Source organism: Somniosus microcephalus, chromosome 16 (assembly GCF_052327205.1).
Source record: "Somniosus microcephalus isolate GS21.2 chromosome 16, FLI_Smic_1.0, whole genome shotgun sequence".
NCBI classification, from domain to species: Eukaryota; Metazoa; Chordata; class Chondrichthyes; order Squaliformes; family Somniosidae; genus Somniosus; species Somniosus microcephalus.
In genome coordinates, this window is record NC_141002.1 from 33,079,295 (window position 1) to 33,102,676 (window position 23,382).

General features: G+C 43.7%; 1 protein-coding gene across 12 annotated transcripts in view; it reads left to right on the plus strand.

Annotated features, from left to right (window-relative positions):
• The window catches only part of cadps2 (Ca++-dependent secretion activator 2), a 983,842-nt gene that overhangs the window by 246,228 nt on the left and 714,232 nt on the right, over nt 1-23,382 (plus strand). For all 12 annotated transcript variants that reach the window (XM_086008788.1, XM_086008791.1, XM_086008779.1 and 9 more), the window contains exon 2: nt 12,438-12,551. In XM_086008788.1, coding sequence (XP_085864914.1) covers nt 12,438-12,551 — 114 coding nt within the window. The remainder of the gene's footprint in view (nt 1-12,437; nt 12,552-23,382) is intronic.

The following is a 23,382-nucleotide window of genomic DNA, read 5'->3' on the forward strand; positions in this document are numbered from 1 at the left end:
CATCATTAATCCTGGCACCAGGAAGGCAATATACCATCCTGGAGTCACGTCTGCGGCTGCAGAAACGCCCATCTGCTTCCCTAACTATCGAATCCCCTACCACTATTGCTCTCCCACTCTTCCTGCCCCCCTCTTGTACAGCTGAGCCACCCATGGTGCCGCAGACTTGGCCCTGGCTTTACTCACCAAAAGAACCATCACCCTCACCAATACTCTGAACCGAATACTGGTTGGAGAGCGAGATGCTCTCGGGGGCCTCCTGCACTATCTGCCTGGTGATCCTCCTCTGTCTGGCGGTCACCTATTCCCTCTCTGCCTACGCACTCCTTAGCTGCAGCGTGACCACCTCCTGAAATGTGCTACCCACGAAGCTCTTGCCCTCGCGGATGCACTGCAGTGATGCCATCTGGGAGCGTCCTGGAATTCCCACATGGCACAGGATGTGCGTTCCGTGGGACTGAGCTGCCCTGCCATGCCTCTATTTAATAGTCTATTAACTGACGTACAAAAATAAACTGAAGACTAAGAGTCTTAAAAGTCGGGCCTACCTTTATCTCCAGCTGCTTCTCTCGTTCTCTTAGCTAAAGTCTTTATTCACACGATTATCTATAGTTATATTATTTAGTTTATCTAGTTACGTTAGAGAGAATAAAACACTAATACTCGCCCACCAGTCACCTACCTGCAGTCCTGTGATGTCACTTCTTTTGCTGTTCTTTTGGAATTCGGTGGCCCCGCGCTCTTTATCCTGTGCTGCCGCCTCTGCTGCCTCTGGCCCCGCGCTCTTTATCCTATACTGCCGCCTCTGCTGCCGATTCCTTTCACTCCACTGCCTCAGGCCCCACGCTCTTTGTCCTCTGCTGCCGATTCCTTTCACTCCGCTGCCTCGGGCCCCGCGCTCTTTGTCTTCTGCTGCCGATTCCTTTCAAATGTCTGTGACGACCTGGTGCGATAGCCTGAGCCTCCTTTGGCACTGCTGCTCAGTCATGTTGAGGAAACTCATCCTCTGCCTGTATACCCTGTGTTGGGGGTATCACCTCCGGCACAGTGCAGCCCTGTGCTGATGCCCTCTGTCCTGTGGAGCATCAGGCCGTTGAAAAGGTTGTTGGTGCTGTTGCTGCTGGTGTGCCTGCTGCTGCTGGTGGTGGGGCTTATCCTGGTCTGATTCTGAGGACCAGGGTGAGACAGTATAAATGGCACCCATGCTGATGTAATAAATGGCAGGTCAAGTAGAAATCAGAGGACCAATCTGTCGATGGTGTGATAGGTAGTGGCAATGAAGTGAGAGTTGCTTCTGAATTTGCAGAAAAGACTTGCAAAGTGTAGACACCTAAATCCTTCGGAATGTAAGCAGGTGTCATGTGGGAGTATTTATTGTGCTTTCCATGCTCTGCAGTAATGACCTCAATGAATGGCCACTGAACTTCTGCCTCAGGTTTACAGACATGGTTCCCGAGCTGCGTGATTCCCGTGATCGTGTGGTGAAATTCAAAAGGTCTGGTTAAAAGCACAATTAAGGGTCTGACAACAAGGTATTAATGAGGTAAATTAGGTCACCCACCTGTGCCGTTCGGGTCCATGCCGCACTGGCAAACGTGCCTGAGTTAAAGGCGCGAGGAGCTGGGCTGACGGTGCGTTGCTGACCCCCTCCTATTTATTCCGACTTTTACTCCCGACCGGCCTCCACATCAGCATGAAAATTCCGGCCCATGCTGATGAGTAGTATTGTGGAATGTAGCTAGAGATTTCAGGTCCACCTTGAACTGGTATTAAGCAATTTTTTTAGTCCACTTTATAGCAGTCATTTTTTAAATTTTAACCTATTTGGCTTGTTTCATCTCTAGTTTTATGGTGTTGGCAGTTGTGAAGGCCACATTGCAGTAGTGTTTGTGGCTTCGAAGCCTAATTAATTGATATGAATTGTTTTGAGACTCCCTTTTTTCAGCCCTTTGAGGCCTTTAGTACCATTATGACTTGTACTGAAACCTGCATTACATCAGTGCTGGTGGCTGCGAGCCCCATTTTAATGGCACGAGTTGCTTTGAGACCCGAGATCCACAATGTACTGGCACGATCGATTGCTTTCAACAGAAATATATGTATCACATTGTACTAGTATTTAATTTGCAATCATATTGACCAGCAACTACAATAAATTAAAGCCATAACAGTAGCTGAATTGATAGTGTACCAACTGTTCAAACTAAATGAGCATGTTATACAGGGGACAACTGATTGACCTCTTGCATATCTTTGGGGATTAAATCAGAGATTCAGATTTAAATTGACATTCAACCCAAATAACCAGGGACCAGTTTGCAAAATGAGGAGACCATGACCCCTAAAGTACTGTACATACAGTCCTACCCATTCCTCTCCAACCCGTTTATGTTGATATAAGCAGACTGACGACAAAAAATGAAGTGACTGTCCCATTTCCGCAAATGAATACTAAAATTTACCGTTCATCTCGACGTCGACAAACTCTGGCCTGCTGCTGTCGACACTTTTTTATGTCCCTAACGGCTTTTATTTCCCTAACGGCATTCAAGGTTTATGTCGACAGGTATTCTCCACTGCTCCGACATAAGTGGGTAAGTCTGTGCAAGTTATTGAGCAGTGGAGCAGCACATGAAACGGCCATTGTACAGGCCCCCGTGGATGTGAAGGCTGCTCGTCCTCCTGTTTTGAAATCGAAATCATTTGTCTGCCAGTATATTTTGACATGCACTTTAGCTACCTTGCTCTGTGTATTGGGAGCCAAAACAGCTGCCAAATGTCACATGGTGGGTTCCCCATGTGTTGGGAGGGAAGTGGGCTGAGGATGGGATGAGGGTTGTGGTAAGGTTAGAAGAGGACAGTTCAGGTTTTCATTGGGCTTTGCAGAAATTTCTAAATGTAAGCTGGAAATCCAAAGTCTGTTTTCAGAAATAGCCCAGGAATTAATGTGGGTGATATTAGCAAATTCTTAACATGTTTATATGACATTCCTCTGTCTGCTTATTTTAAATGGGCTAACACCCCCTCTAAAATAATCTATGAACTTGTCACGTGCTTAGGCTAATATTCGCAGTAATAATTTCTGGGCTCGTGCATTTCATTTGTTTCTGTGACTTATGATAGAGGCCTTCATTATCAGAAGTTTTAATAATGTTTGCCAGAATTTAATCTCTAATTTCATCCTTGTTCTGCCACCATGCTATTCTGGACTCTAGAAAAGGGAGCAATCCTTCAGAAGGATGCAGGAAGTACAAGTCAGGCATTTCCATGATGGCAGGGACGGAGCAATGCAGGACAAGTAAGCCTGAGATACTATAAATAGCCACCTACCTGGGAAATAGAGAAGGCACTGGTTAATACTTTCAGAAAATCCATAATTAATTGAACTGCGTATATGGACTGGATAGTGATGCATCCAAATCTGATTCAGAAAAAGGACTCCTTTCTCTTCAGGAATAGTGATATGTGTGAAATGAATTTGGCTAGTCACAATCTAGTTTGTTACCGTTGTTGTCCCACAGTCCAAAGCAGCATCTATTTTCACGCTTAACTAGTGAGAGAGGCCAATCATGCGTATAGCAGTATAATGGTTATGTTACTAGACTAATAATCCAGAGACCTGGCTGTCTCGTACAAACATCCGGAGACATGAGTTCAAATCCCATCATGGCAATTTGTGAATTTGAATTTGGTTAATTAAATAAATCTGGAAAAACAGCTAGTATCAGTAATAGTGACCATGAAGCTATCAGATTGTCATAAAAACCCATATGATTCACTAATGTCCTTTTAGGGAAGGAAACCTGCATTCCTTACTCGGTCTGGCCTATATGTGACTCCAGACCCACAGCAATCTGGTTGACTTTTAACTGCACTCTGAAATGGCCTAGCAGGCCACTCGGTTGTATCAAACTGCTACAAAAAAGTACAAAAACAATAAAACTGGACAGACCACTCGGCATCAACCTAGCCATCGGCGTTGGACACGACAAGGTACATCTAGCCCAGTCAACACTGCAAAGCCCTCCTCACCTTGCATCTGGAGACGTGTGCCAAAATTGGGAGAGCTGTCCAACAGACTATTCAAGCAACATCCTGACATAGTCATACTCACAGAATCATACATTTCAGCCAACGTCCTAGACTCCTCCATCACCATCCCCGGTATGTCCTGTTCCATCGGCAGGACAGCCCCACCAAAGGTGGCGGTACAGTGGTATACAGTCAGGAAGGAGTGGCCTCAATATTGACTCCGGACCCCACGAAATCTCATGGCATCAACAAGGAAACCTCCTGCTGATTACTACCAACCGCCATCCCTCAGCTGATGAATCAGTACTCCTCCATGTTGAACAACACTTGGAAGAAGCACTGAGGGTAGCAAGGGCACAGAAGGTACTTGCAATATCTACAGCACAGAAACGGGTCATTCAGCACAACAGGTTCGTGCCAGTATTCTGGGTGGGGGATTTCGATGTCCATCACCAAGAGAGGCTCGGTAGCACCACTACTGACCGAGCTGGCCGAGTCCTGAAGGACATAACTGCCAGACTGGGCCTGCAGCAGGTGGTAAGCAATGTTCCCCATAATTTATTTTTGGGTACACGACCCCTTTAAGGCGCTGCGCGGCCCATTCACCGTTTCACGCATGTGAAACTTAACACCGATGCTCAGTTTGGGCTCGGCCAGGATCACTCGGCTCAAACCTCATTACAGCCTTGGTCCATACATGGACAAAAGAACTGAATTCCAGAGGTGAGTTGAGAGTGACTGCACTTGACATCAAGGCAATATTTAACCGCATGCAGCACCATGGAGCCCTAGTAAAATTGAAGTCAATGGGGATCGGGGAAACGCTCCACTGGCTGGAGTCATACCTTGCACAAAGGAAGATGGTAGTGGTTGTTGGAAGCCAATCGTCTCAGCCCCAAGACACCACTGCAGGAGTCCCTCAATGGCAGCGCCCTAGGTCCAACCATCTTCAGCTGCTTCACCTTCCCTCCATCATAAACTCACAAGTGGGAATCTTCGCTGATGAATGCAGTGTTCAGTGTCATTTGCAATTCCTCAGATAATGAAGTCGTCCGCATGCAGCAAGACCTGGACGACATTCAGGCTTGGGCTAATAAGGGTTAATAAGTGGGACTTAACATTCGCACCACACAAGTGTCAGGCAATGACTATCTCCAACAAGAGAGAGTCTATCCACCTCCCCATGACTTTCAATGGCATGACCATGTCGAATCCCCCACCATCAACATCCTGGGGGTCACCATTGACCAGAAACTTAACTAGACTAGCCACATAAATACTGTGGCTACAAGAGCAGGTCAGAGGCGAGGTATTCTGCGGCGAGTGGCTCACATCCTGATTCCCTAACGCCTTTCTGCCATCTACAAGGCACAAGTAAGGAGTGTGATGGAATACTCTCCACTTGGCCTGGACGAGTGCAGCTCCAACAACACTTGAAGCTTGACACCATCCAGGACAAAGCAGCCCGCTTGATCAGCACCCACAACATGGCTGCAGTGTGAACCATCTACAAGATGCACTGCAGCTACTTGCCAAGGCTTCTTCGACAGCACCCCCCAAACCCACGACTGTTGCCACCTAGCAGGATAGAGGCACCAGGCACACAAGAACACCACCAACTCCAAGTTCCCCTCCAAGTCGCACACCAACCTGATTTGGAAATATATTACCCTTCCTTCACCTTTGCTGGGTCAAAATCCTGGAACTCCCTATCTTACAGCACTGTGGGAGTACCTTCACCACACGGACTGCAGCAGTTCAAGAAGGTGGCTCATCATCACCTTCTCAAGGGCAACTACAGATGGGCAATAAATGCTGGCCTTGGCAGCGATGCCCACATCCCTTGAATGAATACTTTTTTTTTAAGTAAAGAAGGATTGACGGTGTGAAATTCAAAATCGCTTGATATTAGGTCCCACATCAATACTACTAAATGAATAGTTAAACTCTCCTACAGTCTTATCCCAATGATACCATTGTGGAGAAGTCAGCGACGAACCATAATTTATAGATGCAGACAAAGAAAAGGATAATATGTCGTAGAAAGCTACAGTGTACCACATTATCAAAAAATCATGGACTTAAAAGATTCTCCAGCTCTCCTTTTACCATTATCCATCTTGTGGATATTCTTGCTAATTATTATTTCTTCCTAGCTGTCAGTTGTCCCAATTTCATTGTTAACTCAAAAAGGAACCCAACAGTGAATTTTGGAAATCAAAATCCTATGTCCCTCTTTACTTTGATTTCAATTCCTCTGATAGGCATCAGTGTGTTTAACTCTATTTTGATTCATTAATTAGTAATTTTCTCTACGGAGCATGTGTCAGTGCCTTGATTAAATGTTTTTTTCACTCACCTGAGTGCTGTTGTCTAGTAACTGAGCATGTCCAAGACCCGTTCTTCAGTGCCTCTTAATGCATTCTGCATACTGGTGTTGCCTCACACGCAGCAGATCACATGCGCACACAGCAGTATCCCACGATCATGCCACATGTGACCTCGAATACTAGCCATTCTTGGGCTTTCAGTTTATCTTATCAAAAGATAAGAGGGTGTCTGGAGGTCTTTGCTTATGTTCCCATGCCTGGTCCCATTGTCTCTGGTAGTGGCCAGGCTATGAAATGCATTTTTCTCATTGTTCAGTATAGGCATGGACACAAACCTGTCCAAGAGAAAGTTTAAATTCTCACCTACACTTTCCACTATAATGTGCTTTGATACCAGATTGATATCTTTTGGTGAATCATGCCCAGGTGATTTGTATTACTCATGGATATATTTGCACCCCTTTAGATTGGTTTCAATTAACCCATAATCACCTAAACAAAATGACTTAAACAAATTCCCATTTCATGGTGTAATTCCCTATTTCTGTCTTCAATCCTCAATCACTTCCTCTCATCCAATTTTACACATCCCATTAAATTGCCATTTCATCTCCTTTGAGCCCTGGAGGAACTTTACTGTCCAATGCACTATTATCATTACCAGTTAAAGTTCTCAACTTGGTTCAAGTTATTAACACACTTTTTGTTTATTTTACTTAAATTCTTCTTGGGCCTTTTTTTCAAAATATCCCACTATATGGTGCCTGTGTCCATTCCATCATTTAAAAATTATCCCAATTCTAGAGAGCAGTCCACTCTGCAAGATGAGGGATATTAGTTATCTTCAACACAACAGCCTTGACCTCTTTCTCAGCCGCCCCTCCCCCCCAGCTTAACACCAGGAATAGATTCAAACTGGACTGGGATTGTTGGACTGACAGGACTTGTCAATGTTCAATTTTATATTTTATTTCCCCCCAAAATGTCTTCCTTGATGCACGGCATTGGGCAGGAACCATTTAAACTAGACTCTTTTTTCTTTAAAAAAAATTAAATTTGATTTCCCACTTAAGCTAAATTTTACCTTTGAGTGCTTGAACAGCAATTCAAATCAATTTAACATATCAATTTGATTTCACAAACAAATTATGCTCAGGCTTGGTGGTTTTACAGAGGAAACAGAAGTGCTTGTACTTATTTTTGGATTTAACTCTTCTATTTCTACCCCCCGCCCCAGCAATCTGTCTCTGAAGGTAACCAATGACTCTGAATGGGTTAAAGCCAAGCCTTTGAGAGGCAAAATCTTAGTCCAGTTTGTCAACGCACTGTGACATTTGATATCTGCTGATGTCTGCAGATAAGATCTTAAATTCTTAACACTGCTGAATCACTTCCTGCACCAACACGCTTCCAGCAAAGGTTGCTCCGAAACTCTGTGAAGCCACGTTTATGTCAGAGTACTCTTGGTAATCCTGCACCATCAACACTCAGTGCAGTCCTGAAAACCAGGATCACCTGTTAAAGGGAAAAAAAACAGAAACTCCATTGTAGCTCTTCTTGAGAACCCAATAATACCGGATATATGTTTACATTCAGCAATACAAAAGTTGTTGCTTAGTGAAGATTTAAGCAGAGTTAATCTGATACGAGAAAAATTAAAATCAGCTGCCTGTGGAAGAGGTTAACTTCTTTGCGGGGAAAAAGACAGACTCAGACACCATCAGTCGGTTTCCGCTTGCATCTCGCAGCTTTCAGTAAACTTTAAAAAAGCTTTGCCGAACAAAAAAAGAACCAAACTCCATTTTACTTTTTCTTCAGTCTTGTTGCCTTTAAAAGTTGCACAAAGAACTTTTTTTTCATCCTTACTGAAAATTCATTAAAACAGCAGAAATCATTAGTAACATCACTTGACTTTCAACGTTCTGTAGTACAATCCAACTACAAGATGTCTCCAGATTGTTGTCATGGAGATAGCAGTAGACCCTTTAATCATACTTCTCTCCCCCCCCCCCCCGCCGGTTGCTTTGCTTTAATTACAGTCAATCACAAAATCAAAGGGCGCTGTCAGTTTGCTAACCGCTGCCACATTCCAGTGCAATCAAGATGATTAAACAAGCAGAATCACCCCAAATGTCCCAAGTCAAAATTGATGCCCTGTACTGAACCAGCTTTCTTAGATAACAAAATATCATTCTCCAATCACAATTACACTCGAGTCAATTTTCTTTGTTATAATCTCAAGTCAGGAACGTAATTTTTCACATATTTTACAATAACCAGAATTTCACCATGGCCACAATAAAAGTCTGGTTTTCACAATTTAATAGGTCAGTTAACCTCAATAATTAATTCAGCAATATTTTAATTTTATCTGTTCTGTATGGTCTTAAGTTTATCAAAATAGCACAAGCTTACAGAAACCTAGTCAATTATGCCATCTTTTTGTTCTTTCGTCAGGCACTTTGCCAAATAACTTAACAATACTGAATGTAACTGAAGCAAAAATTAGTCTGTACAGCTAAACAAAATATTTGTAGCATTCTTACGCAAAAGGGATTAGCATAACAAGGATTGAAAAAGAGGGCGGGGTCACAGCAATGGCATCAAAACATTCACACGGGCTTTTTAAAGAGACAGTATGCTGAAAACAAAAGAACTAATGTAGAACAGTAGAAAAGGGATAGGATCTCCCCCATTCTCTTTCTTTATTCCATCATAGACTTTATCATTTTTAAAACCAATTTTCAATTTCTGATGCTTGCTACTTAACCCTTTTCTGTACTGATTCAAAGTTTCAAGCTCACAGTCCATGTCCTTACCCAAGCCTGGTGTGGTGAAGATCTGGGCAGTAGCATGGAGTACTTTTATTTTCTTCCTCTTTTTCCTTATTCTTTTGTTATTTTTGGCTTGTCTTTCCAGGGAAGCTTTCGTAACTCATTTACAGCCTTTGTAAGCTCTGAAAGGAACATTAACTCCTGCACAAAATCTTAACACTCTTCTCTGTTGGTATATGGGAGGGGTGTAATGACATAGAGCAAAGGGGGAAGGGGATGCTGAGGATCCAGTTCAGAGTCCCAGTCCTTTTCTCGGTTCACCCTCAGGAACCAATATGACTGCCTCTCCCACTGCTGGTTTCAACATTCTAATTTCGATTCTGCATCCCTTTGGACCAGGCTTAAATCTCCCATATTTTTGCTTTTCACCAGAGATCCCCGACCTCCGACGTCCCTCTGCCCACCGGCCTTGACGTCCAGGGATGCCTCCCTCCCCAAGCCCCGTGAACCCAATCCCATCACTTACCTGTGGGCCATTGTGCTAGCAGCAGCACCTGCTGCCTCCTCCCACAGCGCCGATTTCAGTGTAATGAGGTCCAAGGCCCAATATCGGAGGCACCTTGGACCTCACCATTTGGGGGCGGGCGGGTGGGGGGGGGGGGGCGGTCATTCTGAAATTTCTCAACTACCATGTCACTGGCGATACGCTTATCAATATATCTTGTTGGTGCCGGGGTGTGTCCCACTAACGCCAATAATAGGGACATGCTCTCTGTCTCAGCTCCTATCATTTTAAGATGTACATTTTGGGAGGCCTAGCATTGCCAGTGGAACTGAAGTAGAGCACTGTTGTGGATAATCACCATCTGTGATGCGATAGAGATTGCTCTCAGTGAAAAATTTGAAATAAGCCATTAGCCCACAAAATGTTTCAGGTTTTTTTCTGAAATGAATCCAAGTGCTATTAACACAAAACATTTCTTACTGACTTAATTACCAGAAAATATAATAGAGATCTCAGAATGATAAGATTTGCAGCTAGTGGTGGATTATGTGGCACTGACGTGTGACTGCAGCTCCATAAAATAACTGTCTTTGCTGCTTCCTTACAGGTTGATCCAATAATGTAGCTTTTTTGTAGTTTTAATTAAATTTTGATTTTAATCATGACTGAATCTTGCAGTCATTTAATTGAATACAGCGCCTAATATTCCAGCTATTGCTGCAGTTAACTATGTTTTAAGATGAACTCAATGTGATAAAGTTTGACAAGGGAACAAATTTAAATACAAAATTTCCTTATACATTTGGTTTCACAGCAACATGAGCAGGTCGACAACACAAATAGCAAATTATTTATATAGAACTTCTTTGACATGACATGCAATCGTTTTCCACATTTCATGAGTATTATTTTAAGCAAATGGTTGCCAGGGCATTCCAGAGTTTTTGAGGATGGATTAACTTCTTGCGGACAGGACCTATTTTAGTAGACTGTTCCTTGTTTGAAAAAACTGTGTTGGTTAAATATAAAGCTAGATTTCTTAGCTAGTGAAATCTGGCATTGCTTATTCTGGTCTTACGCCACTGTGTAGTTACTAAAAGCATGGAGACTTTAAACTTGCTACAGGTATTGCTTATTGACACTTTCTGTAACAATTTGTGAGCAACATTTTTTTTGACAATCTGCACATTGTGTCTGCCACCTCATGAAATGAACTGTGATTAAAACTAAATGACCCAGTTCGACGGCTGGCTTAGTGGTGGATACATTGAATAAAAATTCCTCTTAAGCACATTGCAGCACCTACGACTTGTCTTTCAACAAAAATTCCCCTTCCTTGATTGTGATGGGGGTTTCTGTTTGAACATTGCAGCAGCTGTTCTGAATGGGGAGGTGGTGAAGGTATATTGTTGGACTGGAGGTTCGGGAGCACTGCTTTGTATGTACCCAATGGCGTGCTTGATGCTGACACTGGGTGTTAAGTGTGATGAGGTGTTTCACTCCCATTGATTATATCACCTTGTTCAGTGCAAAATTCATTTTTGGGATACAATTCATGTGTAATTTGATATGATAAACTTGATAAGTGTAGCATGCTTGGGGAGGAACAGGTGACTTTGGACCTATGGTTCCCAAAGCTCTTCACCACTGGGGTTTTCCTCATGTCACGTCTGTTGTAGACTAATTGATAGAGATTGGTTGCAATGAATCATCAACAACTCCATTATTGTTGTATCATGTGATTACCAGAATGGTAGAAGGTGCACTAGATGGACCTTGGTCTTTTTCGTCTAGCAATTCCTATGTTCCTATTCCTCTTCCAAATGTGTCTGTGAATATCAGTAAGCTGCAATAATATGCTGTATGTGTGCACATACGATGATTGGAAACCTCACAGATTTATTGTTGCTGTCAGGATGTGGTGGTGAGCCAGGTTTGCCTGGTTGCCGGGACTCATTAGTAAAACAAATAACATTGAAAAGCCTATTGATGTCTTTTTTTAATTGCTTTCTTCATCTCTTTTTTTTGGGTCTGTATTGTTACCTCCTTGTGTCATATTGAAATCAGCTAATTCAGAATAGGTCAGGGATAAGCAAGGTTTGGGTTACAGCATTGCTTCTAAATTGGCCAATAAAATTATGTGCAAGGAAGGTCAAAGCTAATAGATTTGTTCCTTCACCACCCTCTTCCCCTCCCCCCCCCAAACTCTTGGGCTTCCCAATTAACAGAGAAACATTTCAAAGCAGTTGAGAGGGCAGAGGAAACAAGTGGACATAGAACAGAAGGGAAATGGGGAGGAAAAGATAAGATGGGAGAGAGGCATGGTCAAAGGGAAGTGTTTTTACGAGTCCTTTGAAAGCAGGGTGTTGGGGAGGTGGCAAAGCAGAGGGCTTTAGGGAGGGAGTTTGTCTAGTAAGGTGCAGTGACTGACAGACGGATCAGTGATGGGGGAGTGGGGGATAAAGAACTAGTCATAACCGAGGGTGCATGTGTGTAAAAATTGGCCACTTGGGTGAGGTGCCAGAGGGCTGCCGACACCAGTGGAACCATACGCCAACAGAAGTGAGTGCCTTCAGAAAACAGATGAGAACTGAAAGAAAAATTGAGTATTTCATGGTTTGTGTGGCTAGGTGCATCAGAATTATTACATCAGCAATTTGTACCTCAAAGTACGATTAGAAAAATTTACGTCTTTTAAAAAGATTTTTTTTTTAATTCATCATCATTTCTGATCTAAAATATTTTTGCCAACAATTGACAGAGTAATGTTATGAACTTTCTCTTCTCTTTTTACAGCTGAACAAACAACAGCTCCAGACGATTAAAGAACGATTTCAGGCCTTCTTGAATGGTGAAACACAGATTATTGCAGATGAAGCGTTTTGGAATGCAATTCAAAGTTATTATGAGGTACGTGAGATGTTTATTAATTTGACTCTTTAATTGCTGGGCCTTTGGTCATCTTGCAAGTCTTCTCTCCTCTCCCTCTCCTGAAGGCATTGATCCTTTGCTGGGTGCGGTTTCGTGGTTGACCTCTGGTACCTCACCCAAGTGGCCATTATTCATCTGTGGGCCTTGACATTTGAGTGTCAGCCTTGGGGGGCCGAGCCTGATCCTGTCCTCGTCCAGCATTTTACATCCTCGCACTTCCTGCAGCGGTTCCTGGATAGCAATCAGGAACGGGAATCCTGGCCCATTTTCCCCTCCCTAAACCAGGCACCCCCACTGCCATCCGGCTGAGATCAGCAAACTCAGCACAGAAATGGGATTAGATCTGGGACCTTCCTGATCTGTATTGTCCAGCTGCTGATCGGAATAACTCATTGACCTATTGCAACATTAATTGCAACATTTTACTTTGTAACTCCAAAATCATTAAAAAAAATATATTGTGTGGCACATTTCAGCAGAAACTGTAAACGTAATAGGAACTTCCGAAAGTGTCAGTTAGCAATGCTTAAAGAAAATTCAATGGCTGTTCTATATTTGAAATGGTTTTTTTTTAAATGCCTCCTGAGGGATTTCTACCAAAGGTTATGGCCAGTGAAATCGGAAGGAGTGTTTTAACCTGGATAAGAAATTGACTGAACACTAAATCTAGAGGTTGATTATAAATAGGTGTATTATAAGTGTGAACAAATTAATTTACAATAGGGGGAAAAGCTGACAGGAAGTGCCTGAAGATGCAAGATTTTCAAATATTAGAGATCTGTTAAAGAAATTCTTCCCTTTCAAGAGAAATTCCTTTAAAGATTTGCTGTCCGGCCTTATTGGTAAGGGGGTTAGAGGAGACTTGACAACTCTGGATTGGGACATAAGGTTGAATAATTCAATCCCAGTTTTGTTTGTTAAAAGCACTTGTTGAGCTTGTGGCAGACATCAGCTTTAAACAGATTCTTGCCTATTTTAAAATGTTAGGTGGTCTCAAAGGTGTAGGGGAGTGAATCACCTCACAATTTCTCCTAACACAATGGAGGCTTATTAAAACTTAGCGAGCATAAAAAGGGAAAACACAATTTCTTTAAAAGTATGTCCATTGGACTCCTCCTGAGTTCACAGCTTCTGAAGTCTGTTGTATATTTGTTTATTCAAATAAATGTGAATCTGGGGTGTAAGTTTCTAAGATCTAATATTATGTGATCCATATGTTATACAGAAACCGGCCATTCGGCCCAACTAGTCTGTGATGGTGTTTTTACTCCGCACGAGTCTCCTCCCATTCTATCTACCTCATCTCAGCCTTTCAGCATTTCTTTCTATTCCCTTTTCTCTCATTGGCCCACTCCTGTTTCTATGTTCCTATCAGCCCCTCAAGCTTGTTCCGCCATTCAGTGAGATCATGGCTGATCTGCCACCTAACTCCATATACCCGGCTTTGGCTCATATCCCTTATTACCTTTGGTTAACAGAAAGCTATCAATCTCTGATTTAAAATTAACAATTGATCTAGCATCAGTTGCCATTTGCAGAAGAAAGTTCCAAACTTCTACCACCCTTTGTGTGTAGAAGTGTTTCCTAATTTCACTCCTGAAAGGTCTGGCTCTAATTTTTAGACTATGCCCCCCTAGTTCTAGACTCCCAACCAGCGGAAATAGTTTCTCTCTATCTACCCTATCTGTTACTCTTAATATCTTGAAAACTTTGATCAGACCACCCCTTAACCTTCTAAATTCCATGGAATACAGCCCTAATTTATATAATCTCTCCTCATAACTTAACCCTTGAAGTCCGGGTGTCATTCTAGTAAATCTACGCTGCACTCCCTCCGAGGCCAATATATCCTTCTAAGGTGTGGTGCCCAGAACTGCTCTCAGTACTCCAGGTGTGGTCTAACCAGGGTTTTGCATGACTACAGCATAACTTCTATCCCCTTGTATTCTAGTCCTCTAGATCCCATTAGCCTTTTTGATTATTTTCTGTACCTGTTCATGACATTTTAATGATCTATGTACCTGGATCCCCAAGTCTCTTTGGACCTCCACTGTTTTTAGCCTTTCACCATTCAGAAAGTACCCTGTTCTATCCTTTTTAGGTCCAAAGTGGATGACCTCACATTTGCCTACATTGAAATCCATTTGCCACAGTTTTGCCCATTCACTTAATCTGTCGATATCCCCTTGTAATTTTATGTAAGAAGTCACACAACACCAGGTTATAGTCCAACAGTTTTATTTGAAATCACAAGCTTTCGGAGCGCTGCTCCTTCGTCAGGTGAAGTGGAGAGATGCCTATAGAAACAGATTATATAGTCAGAGAATAATGCCAGATGATTACAGGTAATCTTTCTAACTACCATCCATAAATGGCAGTTAGAAAGATTACCTGTAATCATCTGGCATTATTCTCTGACTATATAATCTGTGTCTATAGGCATCTCTCCACTTCACCTGACGAAGGAGCAGCGCTCCGAAAGCTTGTGATTTCAAATAAAACTGTTGGACTATAACCTGGTGTTGTGTGACTTCTTACATTTGTCCACCCCAGTCCAACACTGGCATCTCCACACCATTGTAATTTTATGCTTGCATCTACACTGCCTACAGTTCCACCTATCTTTGAGTCATTGGCAAATTTGGATATATGACTTGCTATGCCATCATCTAAGTATTTGGACATATGACTTTCTTTTCACGTACCCATCTAAGCTATTTGCCTCAATCACTTCAATTTTCACCAAATATTAGTGGTATATACCACAGATTTACACTTTCACATTACATCTTCCAATTAACACAGAGTCCAGCTGATGGCAGCTAAGAAGGAAGTTTTTTTTAACAAAGCACGGTTTGAATTTTAAAATGGCAGCCATTCCAACTTGCTGACTCGAGGATTAGGAATTTCTTCAGTTCTCTCCTGTGTAGTTGGTTGGCTGGGTGATGCGATGATGCTGTTACTTTCATTGTTGGTCAGGGTTTAGTTTTTTTTTACCTAACTCTGCTATTCGTGTTATTTTAAATTCTAGAGCGATATTGACTTTAGTGGAGTTCCAAGTGCACAATTGTGTCCTACTCACCCAATTGTATATGAATTGGGAAGGTTAAAAAGGGCAGTTGTCACAGGAGGGAGAACGTGCTTCTCCCTTTTCCACTACAAAAGCAGGTAATTCCACCCAAATATTCTATGTAGTTTCTGCAACTGATTCAGAATCTTTCATTTTTAGTGTATTTTTTCTCTACTTTTCCTACCACTTACTCCCTACCATTATTAAGCACATGAGTCAGCAGTTAAAATAACACCTTGAAGTCATGGAGCATAAAGGTAAAGTAACTACTAAAACAGAGAGAGGAATAATAAATTAAAACAATTTAAACTGTTGGTACAGCAATGTATGTAGTATTCAAAACAAAATGATGAACTGGAGGCAATAATTTGTACAGAGGATCCAGATCTAGTCGGGATGACTGAAACATGGCTACATAGAGAACAGGATTGGCAACTAAATATTGCCGGATATAACACATTCAGAAAGGAAAGAGAAGGAAGGCAGTAGCAGAAAAGGATGTAACTAACAGTAAGATAGAGACAGAATCCATATGGATTGAGTTAAAACATAAGTGGGGATCCATAACCCTAATAGGGGTATAATATAGACCACCAAGTAGTGGGAGGGCATTGGAGGAAGAAATATGTAGGCAAATCTACGAGGTGAGTAGCAGGCACAGAATAATAATATGGGGAGATTTCAACTACCCCCAGATAAACTGACAGGAAGAAGTATCGAAAGGAGAAAAGGAAATCGAGTTTTTACAGTGTATGCAGGACTCCTTTCTTACTCAGCACACAAGAAGCCCAACGAGAAAAGAATCACTGCTGGATCTTGTAATGGGTAATGAACCAGAACAGATAGGAGGAGTAAGAGTAGGAGAGCTTCTTGAGAGGAGTTATGACAATATAGTAAGGTTCAAGATTAGGATCAAGAGTTTCATAAGTAGGACAAAGGCTAAGGTAATAAATGGGGAAAAGAGGAAATGAGAGTGAAACTAACAAAGGTAAACTGGGAGAAAATCTTGAAAAACAAAGAGACAGAAAAACAGTGGGAAATCTTTAAAAGGGTAATCAATAGCGTTCAAGAGAAATGTATTCCACTAAAAACCAAAAATAGACAAGCTAATTATGTGGTACTGTGGGTGAAGAAAGAGCTAAAGGGAAATTGAATCTAAAGAAAATGACATACAAGAAGTACTTGGATAAGGAGGACAAAAGTGAATATGAAGAACTCAGGAGAGACGTTAAAACAACCATCAGGAAGGCAAAGAGAAATTGCGAAATCAAATTATCAAGGAATATAAAAAGAAATAATAGTGTTCTATAGACACATAAATAACAAAGGGTAAATTAAAATAGGATGAGCAAGACAAACTCACAGGTTATGACAGAGAATGGTAGAAGTGTTGAATAACTACTTCACCTCAGTTTTTACTAAAGAAGATAATGAAATAGACACTTCACTAGAGGACGAGCTTAAACAGAATATTAATCCTCCCTTCCCACCGTCCAGGGCCCCAAACATTCCTTCCAGGTAAAACAGCGATTTACTTGTACTTCTCACAATCTAGTATACTGTATTCGCTGCTCACGATGCGGTCTCCTCTACATTGGAGAGACCAAACGCAGATTGGGCGACCACTTTGCAGAACACTTCCGTTCAGTCCGTAAGGGTGACCCTGAGCTTCCAGTCGCCTGTCACTTTAATTCTCCGCTCCACTCCCACTCTGATCTCTCCATCCTCTGCCTCTTACACTGTTCCAACGAAGCTCATCGTAAGCTCGAGGAACAGCACCTCATCTTTCTACTAGGCACTTTACAGCCTTCTGGACTCAACATCGAGTTCAACAATTTCAGACTATAAATTGGCCCCTGTATTTCTTTTTGTTGCTGCCATCATCATCCACATATCATCTAGAGCCATCTTTTGTTTCTTAACTTGTCCCATTACCTCTCCTTTTGCCTTGCACCATCATCCCTTTTGTCAGCCAATCTCTCCTGCCTTCCATCCTATCACAGACCTTCCTTTTGTTCATTCCTCCCCTCCTCCCTGCCCCTGCTTAAAAATCTCTCCTCCCTAACCTTTTCCAGTTCTGACGAAGGGTTCGACCCGAAATGTTGACTCTGTTTCTCTCTCCTCGATGACCTGCTGAGTGTTTCCAGCATTTTCTGTAGTTATTTCAGAATATTAATATAGTTGGGTTGGAAATGGAGAAAATGATTGACAAACTAGCAAAACTAAAATAGGATAAAACTCCAGGGCCGGGTGATATGTACTTACGCATACTCAAGGAAACTAGGGAGGAGATAGCAGAGGCACTAGTTTGTATATACAAAAGTTCTAAAGAAGAGGGGATAATGCCAGAAGACTGACAGACAGCGAATGTTGTTCCTATGTACAAAAGGTGAGATAGAACAAAACCTGGGAACTATAGACCAGTCAGCTTAACGTCAGTGATAGGAAAGATGTTGGAATCTATACTAAAAGAAGTGATAGAAGAGCATCTAGAGACAGAAAATATAATTTAAAAATAGTCAGCAAGGATTCTGAAAGGCTACATCATGCTGAACCAACCTGATAGAATTCTTTGAAGAGGTAACGGAATTTTCAAAAGGCCTTTGATAAGGTACCACACGGTAGGCTCATGGCAATGACAACAACAAGAACTTGAATTTATATAGTGCCTTTAATGTAATAAAACATCCCAAGGCGTTTCACAGGAGCGTTATCAAACAAAATTTGACACCGAGCCACATTAGGAGATATTAGGGCATGTGAGGGTTAAAGAGGTAGGTTTTAAGGAGTGTCTTAAAGGAGGAGAGGCAAGAGAGAGAGACAGATGCGGAGAGGTTTATGGATGGAATTCCAGTGCTTAGGCTCTAAGCAGCTGAAGGCATGGCCACCAATGGTGGAGCGATTAAAATCGGGGATGCGCAAGAGACCAGAATGGAGGAGCGAAAATATCTCGATGGTTGTAGGGCTGGAGGAGGTTACAGAGATAGGGAAGGCCGAGGCCATGAAGGGATTTGAAAACAAGATTGAGAATTTTAACGTCGAGGTGTTGCTTAACCAAGAGCCAATGTAGGTCAGCAAGCACAGGAGTGATGGGTGAATGGGCTTGGTGCGAGTTAGGATACGGGAGCCCAGTTTTGGATGACCTCAAGGTTACGGTGAGTGGAAGATGACAGGCCAGTCAGGAGTGCATTGGAATAGTCAAGTCTAGAGGTAACAAAGGCATGGATGAGGGTTTCAGCAGCAGATGAGCTGAGGCAGGGGTGGAGGTTACGGAGGTGGAAATAGGCGGTCTTGGTTATGCCACGGATATGTGGTCAGAAGCTCATTTCAGGGTTAAATATGACACCAAGGTTGCAAACAGTGTGGTTCAGCCTCAGACAGATGTTAGGGAGAGCGATGGAGTCAGTGGCTAGGGGACAGAGTTTTTGGCGGGGGCCAAAAACAATAGCTTCGGTCTTCCCAATATTTAATTGGATAAAATTTCTGCTCATCCAGTACTGGATTTCAGACAAGCAGTGTGTCAATTTAGTGACTGTGGAGGGGTCGAGAGAAGAAGTAGTGAGGTAGAGCTGGGTGTCGTCCGCGTAAATGTGGAAACTGACGCTGTGTTTTTGGATGATGTCGCCAAGGGGCAGCACGTAGATAAGAAATAGGAGGGGGCCAAGGATAGATCCTTGGGGGACATCAGAGGTAATGATGCGGGAGCACGAAGGGGACCCACTGCAGCTAATTCCCTGGCTACAACTGGAGAGATAAGAATGGAACCAGGCGAGTGCAGTCCCATCCAGCTAGACTACGGTGGAGGAGGATGGTGTGGCCAACCGTGTCGAAGGCTGCAGGCAGGTTGAGAAGGATGAGGAGGGTAGTTTACCACGGTCGGTCACAAATTATGTCATGTGTGACTGATGAGAGCCGTTTCGGTATTGTGGCAGGGACAGAAACCTGATTGGAGGGATTCAAACATGGAGCTCCGGGAAAGATGGGCACGGATTTGGGAGGCGACAGCACGCTCAAGGTCTTTGGAGAGGAAAGGGAGGTTATGGATGGGGTGGTAGCTTGCAAGGACGGACGGGTCAAGAGTTGGTTTTTTGAGGAGGGGGTGGTAATGGCAGATTTGAAGGAGAGGGGGACAGTACCTGAGGAGAGAGAACCGTTGACAATGTCAGCTAACATGGGGGCCAGCAAAGGAAGTTGGGTGGTCAGCAGTTTAGTGGGAATAGGGTTGAGGGAGCAGGAATTGGGTCTCATGGGCAAGATGAGGGTGAAGAGGTCAAGAGGGGAGATCAGAGAGAAACTGGAGAAAGATGCGCGTTCAGGGCAGGGGGGAACCTCAGAGGAAGTTTGGCCCAGTGGGCTAGGGGAAGGAAGGGAAGTGGCAGAGGCAGCTGATCAGATGGTCTCAATCTTAGAGACAAAGAAGTCCATGAGCTCCTCGCACTTGTTGGAGGCGAGTGTGGCGGAGACAGGGGAGAGGGGCTTAAGATGATGGTTAGCAGTAGAAAATAGTAGCCAGGGGTTATTTTGCATTCCAAAATGATTCTGGAATATTGAGCAGTTTTGGCAGACAAGAGTAGGACCCGATAATGCCTTATGTGGTCCAGCCGGATCTGGCGGTGAATGGCTAAACCAGTTGTTTGCCATAGCCGTTCAAGTCTGCATCCCTTGGACTTGAGGGAGTGAAGATGAGGGCCGTACCAGGGGGAGCGGTCAGGGTAAGAGAGAGTAATTGTTTTAATAAGGACCAAAGGTGGTGGTGAAGGTGTGGATGTACAGATCGGTAGCTGCAGAAATGTCTTGGTGAATGGAGGGCCAGATACTGAACAGTTGGTATTTCGTAAGTACAGTTGTAAAAGAGTTGGGAGAGAGTTTTTTTCCAGGGGAGGACACGGAAGGAAGTAGAGTTGGGTGGGGGAATGGGTTGTGGATGGAGAGCAATACAAGGAAGTGGTCAGAGATGACCTTATCTTCGATTGACACGGTAGGAGTAGCGAAGCCACGAGAGATGGCAAGGTCAAGGGGGTGACCATGAATATGGGTTGGGGAGTTTACATGGAGGGAGGGATTGAGGGAGGATAGGAGGCTAGTGAACTCAGAGGAGAGAGAGCATGATGAATTGAGATGGAGGTTGAAATCACCGAGGATGAGAGGTTGCTTGGTGCAGAGACTGAGGGAGGAAATCAGTGAAGATATCTCGGTGATAACATTTTTATCGTACTTGGGTGGGCGGTAGAGAACGAGAATTTTAAATGTGGTGAGAGGGGTGGAATAAGGTGAGATGCTCAAAGGAGGAGAAAGTGCCAGAGGAGTAGGGGGACAGACCCAGGTGTGATTTGGTGATGAGAGCCACACCGCCACCACGGCGGTCTGAGCGGGGCAAGTGGTGGAAGGTATAGCCAGGCGGGGAGGCTTCATTTAAGGGTAAGGTGTCATCACCCCTCAAACAAGTTTCTGTCAGGGCCATGATGTCGATGCAATCATCCACGATAAGCTCATGGATGGCAAGGGCCTTGTTCGCAAGTGAACGGACATTCTGGAGAGAGATGCAGACAGGGTCAGTGATGGCTGATACACTGCCAGTGGCCACAGGGTCAGCGCTTGGAGGGGTGTATTGGACAGGGAGGAGATTGGCAAGATTAGCCTCCCCGCAGGCGTGCTGGACCGGAAGGTCGGTGAGAGAGTAGAATGGGACAGTTGGGGTTGCTACCCGTGAGGAGACAGCGACGAGTGCCACGGTGGGCCCTTCGGAGGATGCCAAGAGAGGCACAGAGGGAAGCTGTGGGCTTATCTGAGAGGGACTGAAGCCTGGGATGGTGGCAGGATTGTAGGAAGGTCGAAGAGTAATGAAGGGTTGTGGTTGGGATTTGGGAGGGCAGAGTATGCGAGAGAGGAGAGATGAAGGGCGGCATGATGACAGGAGAGAGCGGTCAGGGAGGGATAGAGAGAAAAGAAAAAGGGGGGAGAAAAAAGTGGAAATAGAAGTGAATGGCTTGAGTCCGGAACGGCAGCCAAAATGCGCATGTGAATGGACACGGAAAAACTCAAGTTACATAGGCCTGGTTATGTAACAATTATAGGGATGCGTATTTCCTGATAGTAGCAGCGAATAGGTTGGAGACAATATTAGGGAGTCCAGAGTTAGTCGGAGGTCCCATGGAGGGAAAAATTTGTCATAGGTAGGATGGAGTCATAGGTAGCGTGGAGCATCGATGAACTGTTGCCCAAGGTCGGGGAAAGGTGTAGCAGATGAGTGAAGTCCAGAAGCTATTTGAAGGGCAGAGAATTGAAGGATGGAGGTTGTTGCCATGGGAATGAGAATCGGTTGCGGTGCAGGAAGATGATAATGAAGTTGACTCGAAGTTGGAGGTCACCGTAGATCAGAAGCAGCAGAGAAAACTTAAAACTACAAGCCAGTGACCAACAAGGCAGAAAAACCAGTAGAACGAGTCACCCAGCTCATCAGAGAAACATCCACAGTGGGGAAGATCATTTTTTTGCAGCAAATTTTTGACATAGCAAATGAGTCTTACGGTGTAATCCAGTGCAGAAGTGTAGTGGTGTAATCCAGTGTAGTCCAATGCAGAAGCGTAGTGGTGTAATCCAGTGTAGTCCAATGCAGAAGCGTAGTGGTGTAATCCAGTGTAGTCCAGTGCAGAAGCGTAGTGGTATAATCCAGTGTAGTCCAGTGCAGAAATGTAGTCTTGATAAGTCCAGGAGTTCGGAAACTAAATTTGAGAAGCAGAGAGCAGGGGTGGGGGATGGGCATTGCAAGTTTAAAGCAGATAACTTCTTGTTAGGGCTAAAATGCAGCAACTGATGGAGCCAGGGGAACTTGAACTGTGGAAGTGAGGAGATTTGGGAGGGAAAGGGCAAAGGATGGCTAGAGATTCCCATGGATAGAGGTGAAGAGCTCCAGAGCTCCTTCTGGAACTGCCAGCCTAGTGGCAGCCATCTTACATTAAGAGGCAGAGGGAACTGAAAGGGTTGTCTCAATCTTAGCGACAAAGAAGTCCATGAGCTCCTCGCGCTTGTTGTTAGAGGTGAGGGTGGATGAGACAGGTGAGGCTGGATGAGACAGGGGAGAGGGGTTTAAGACCACAGTTTGCAATAGAGAAAAGAAGCCAGTGGTTATCTAGTAGTGAGCAGTTTTTGGCAGACGAGAGCAGAACCCGATAGTGCTTTATGTGGTTGAGACAGAGCTGGCCATGAATGGCTAAACCAGTTGTCCGCTATATATGCTGAAGTCTGCGTCCCTATGACTTAAGGGAGTGGAGATGAGGGTCGCACCAGGGGGAATGAACAGAGTGAGGGAGAGTAATGGTTTTAATGGGGACTAGGGCATCAAAGCTGGAGGTGAGGTTGTAGTTAAGAAGACTGGCAGCTGCAGAAATGTCGTGGTGAATGGAGGACTAAAGGCTAGACAGTTGGTATTTTGAAAGTGCAGTTATAAGTGAATTGGGAGAGAGCTTTTTCTAGGTTAGGGCAAGTGGAGTCGGGAGACAAATAGCTGAATGAATAGTAAATTTGCTAAAAAATAGAAAGCGGAGAGTAAGGGTAATTATTCAGATTGGAGGAAGATAAAAAGCAGCATTCCACAAGGATCAATGCTGGGACCACTGTTATTCATAATTTACATGAATGATTTAGACTTGAGAATAAGTAACTTAATATCAAAATCAGCAGATGATTCCAAACTCTCTGGTGGGGAGGGGGGTGGGTATAGCCAACACTGAGGACGAATGC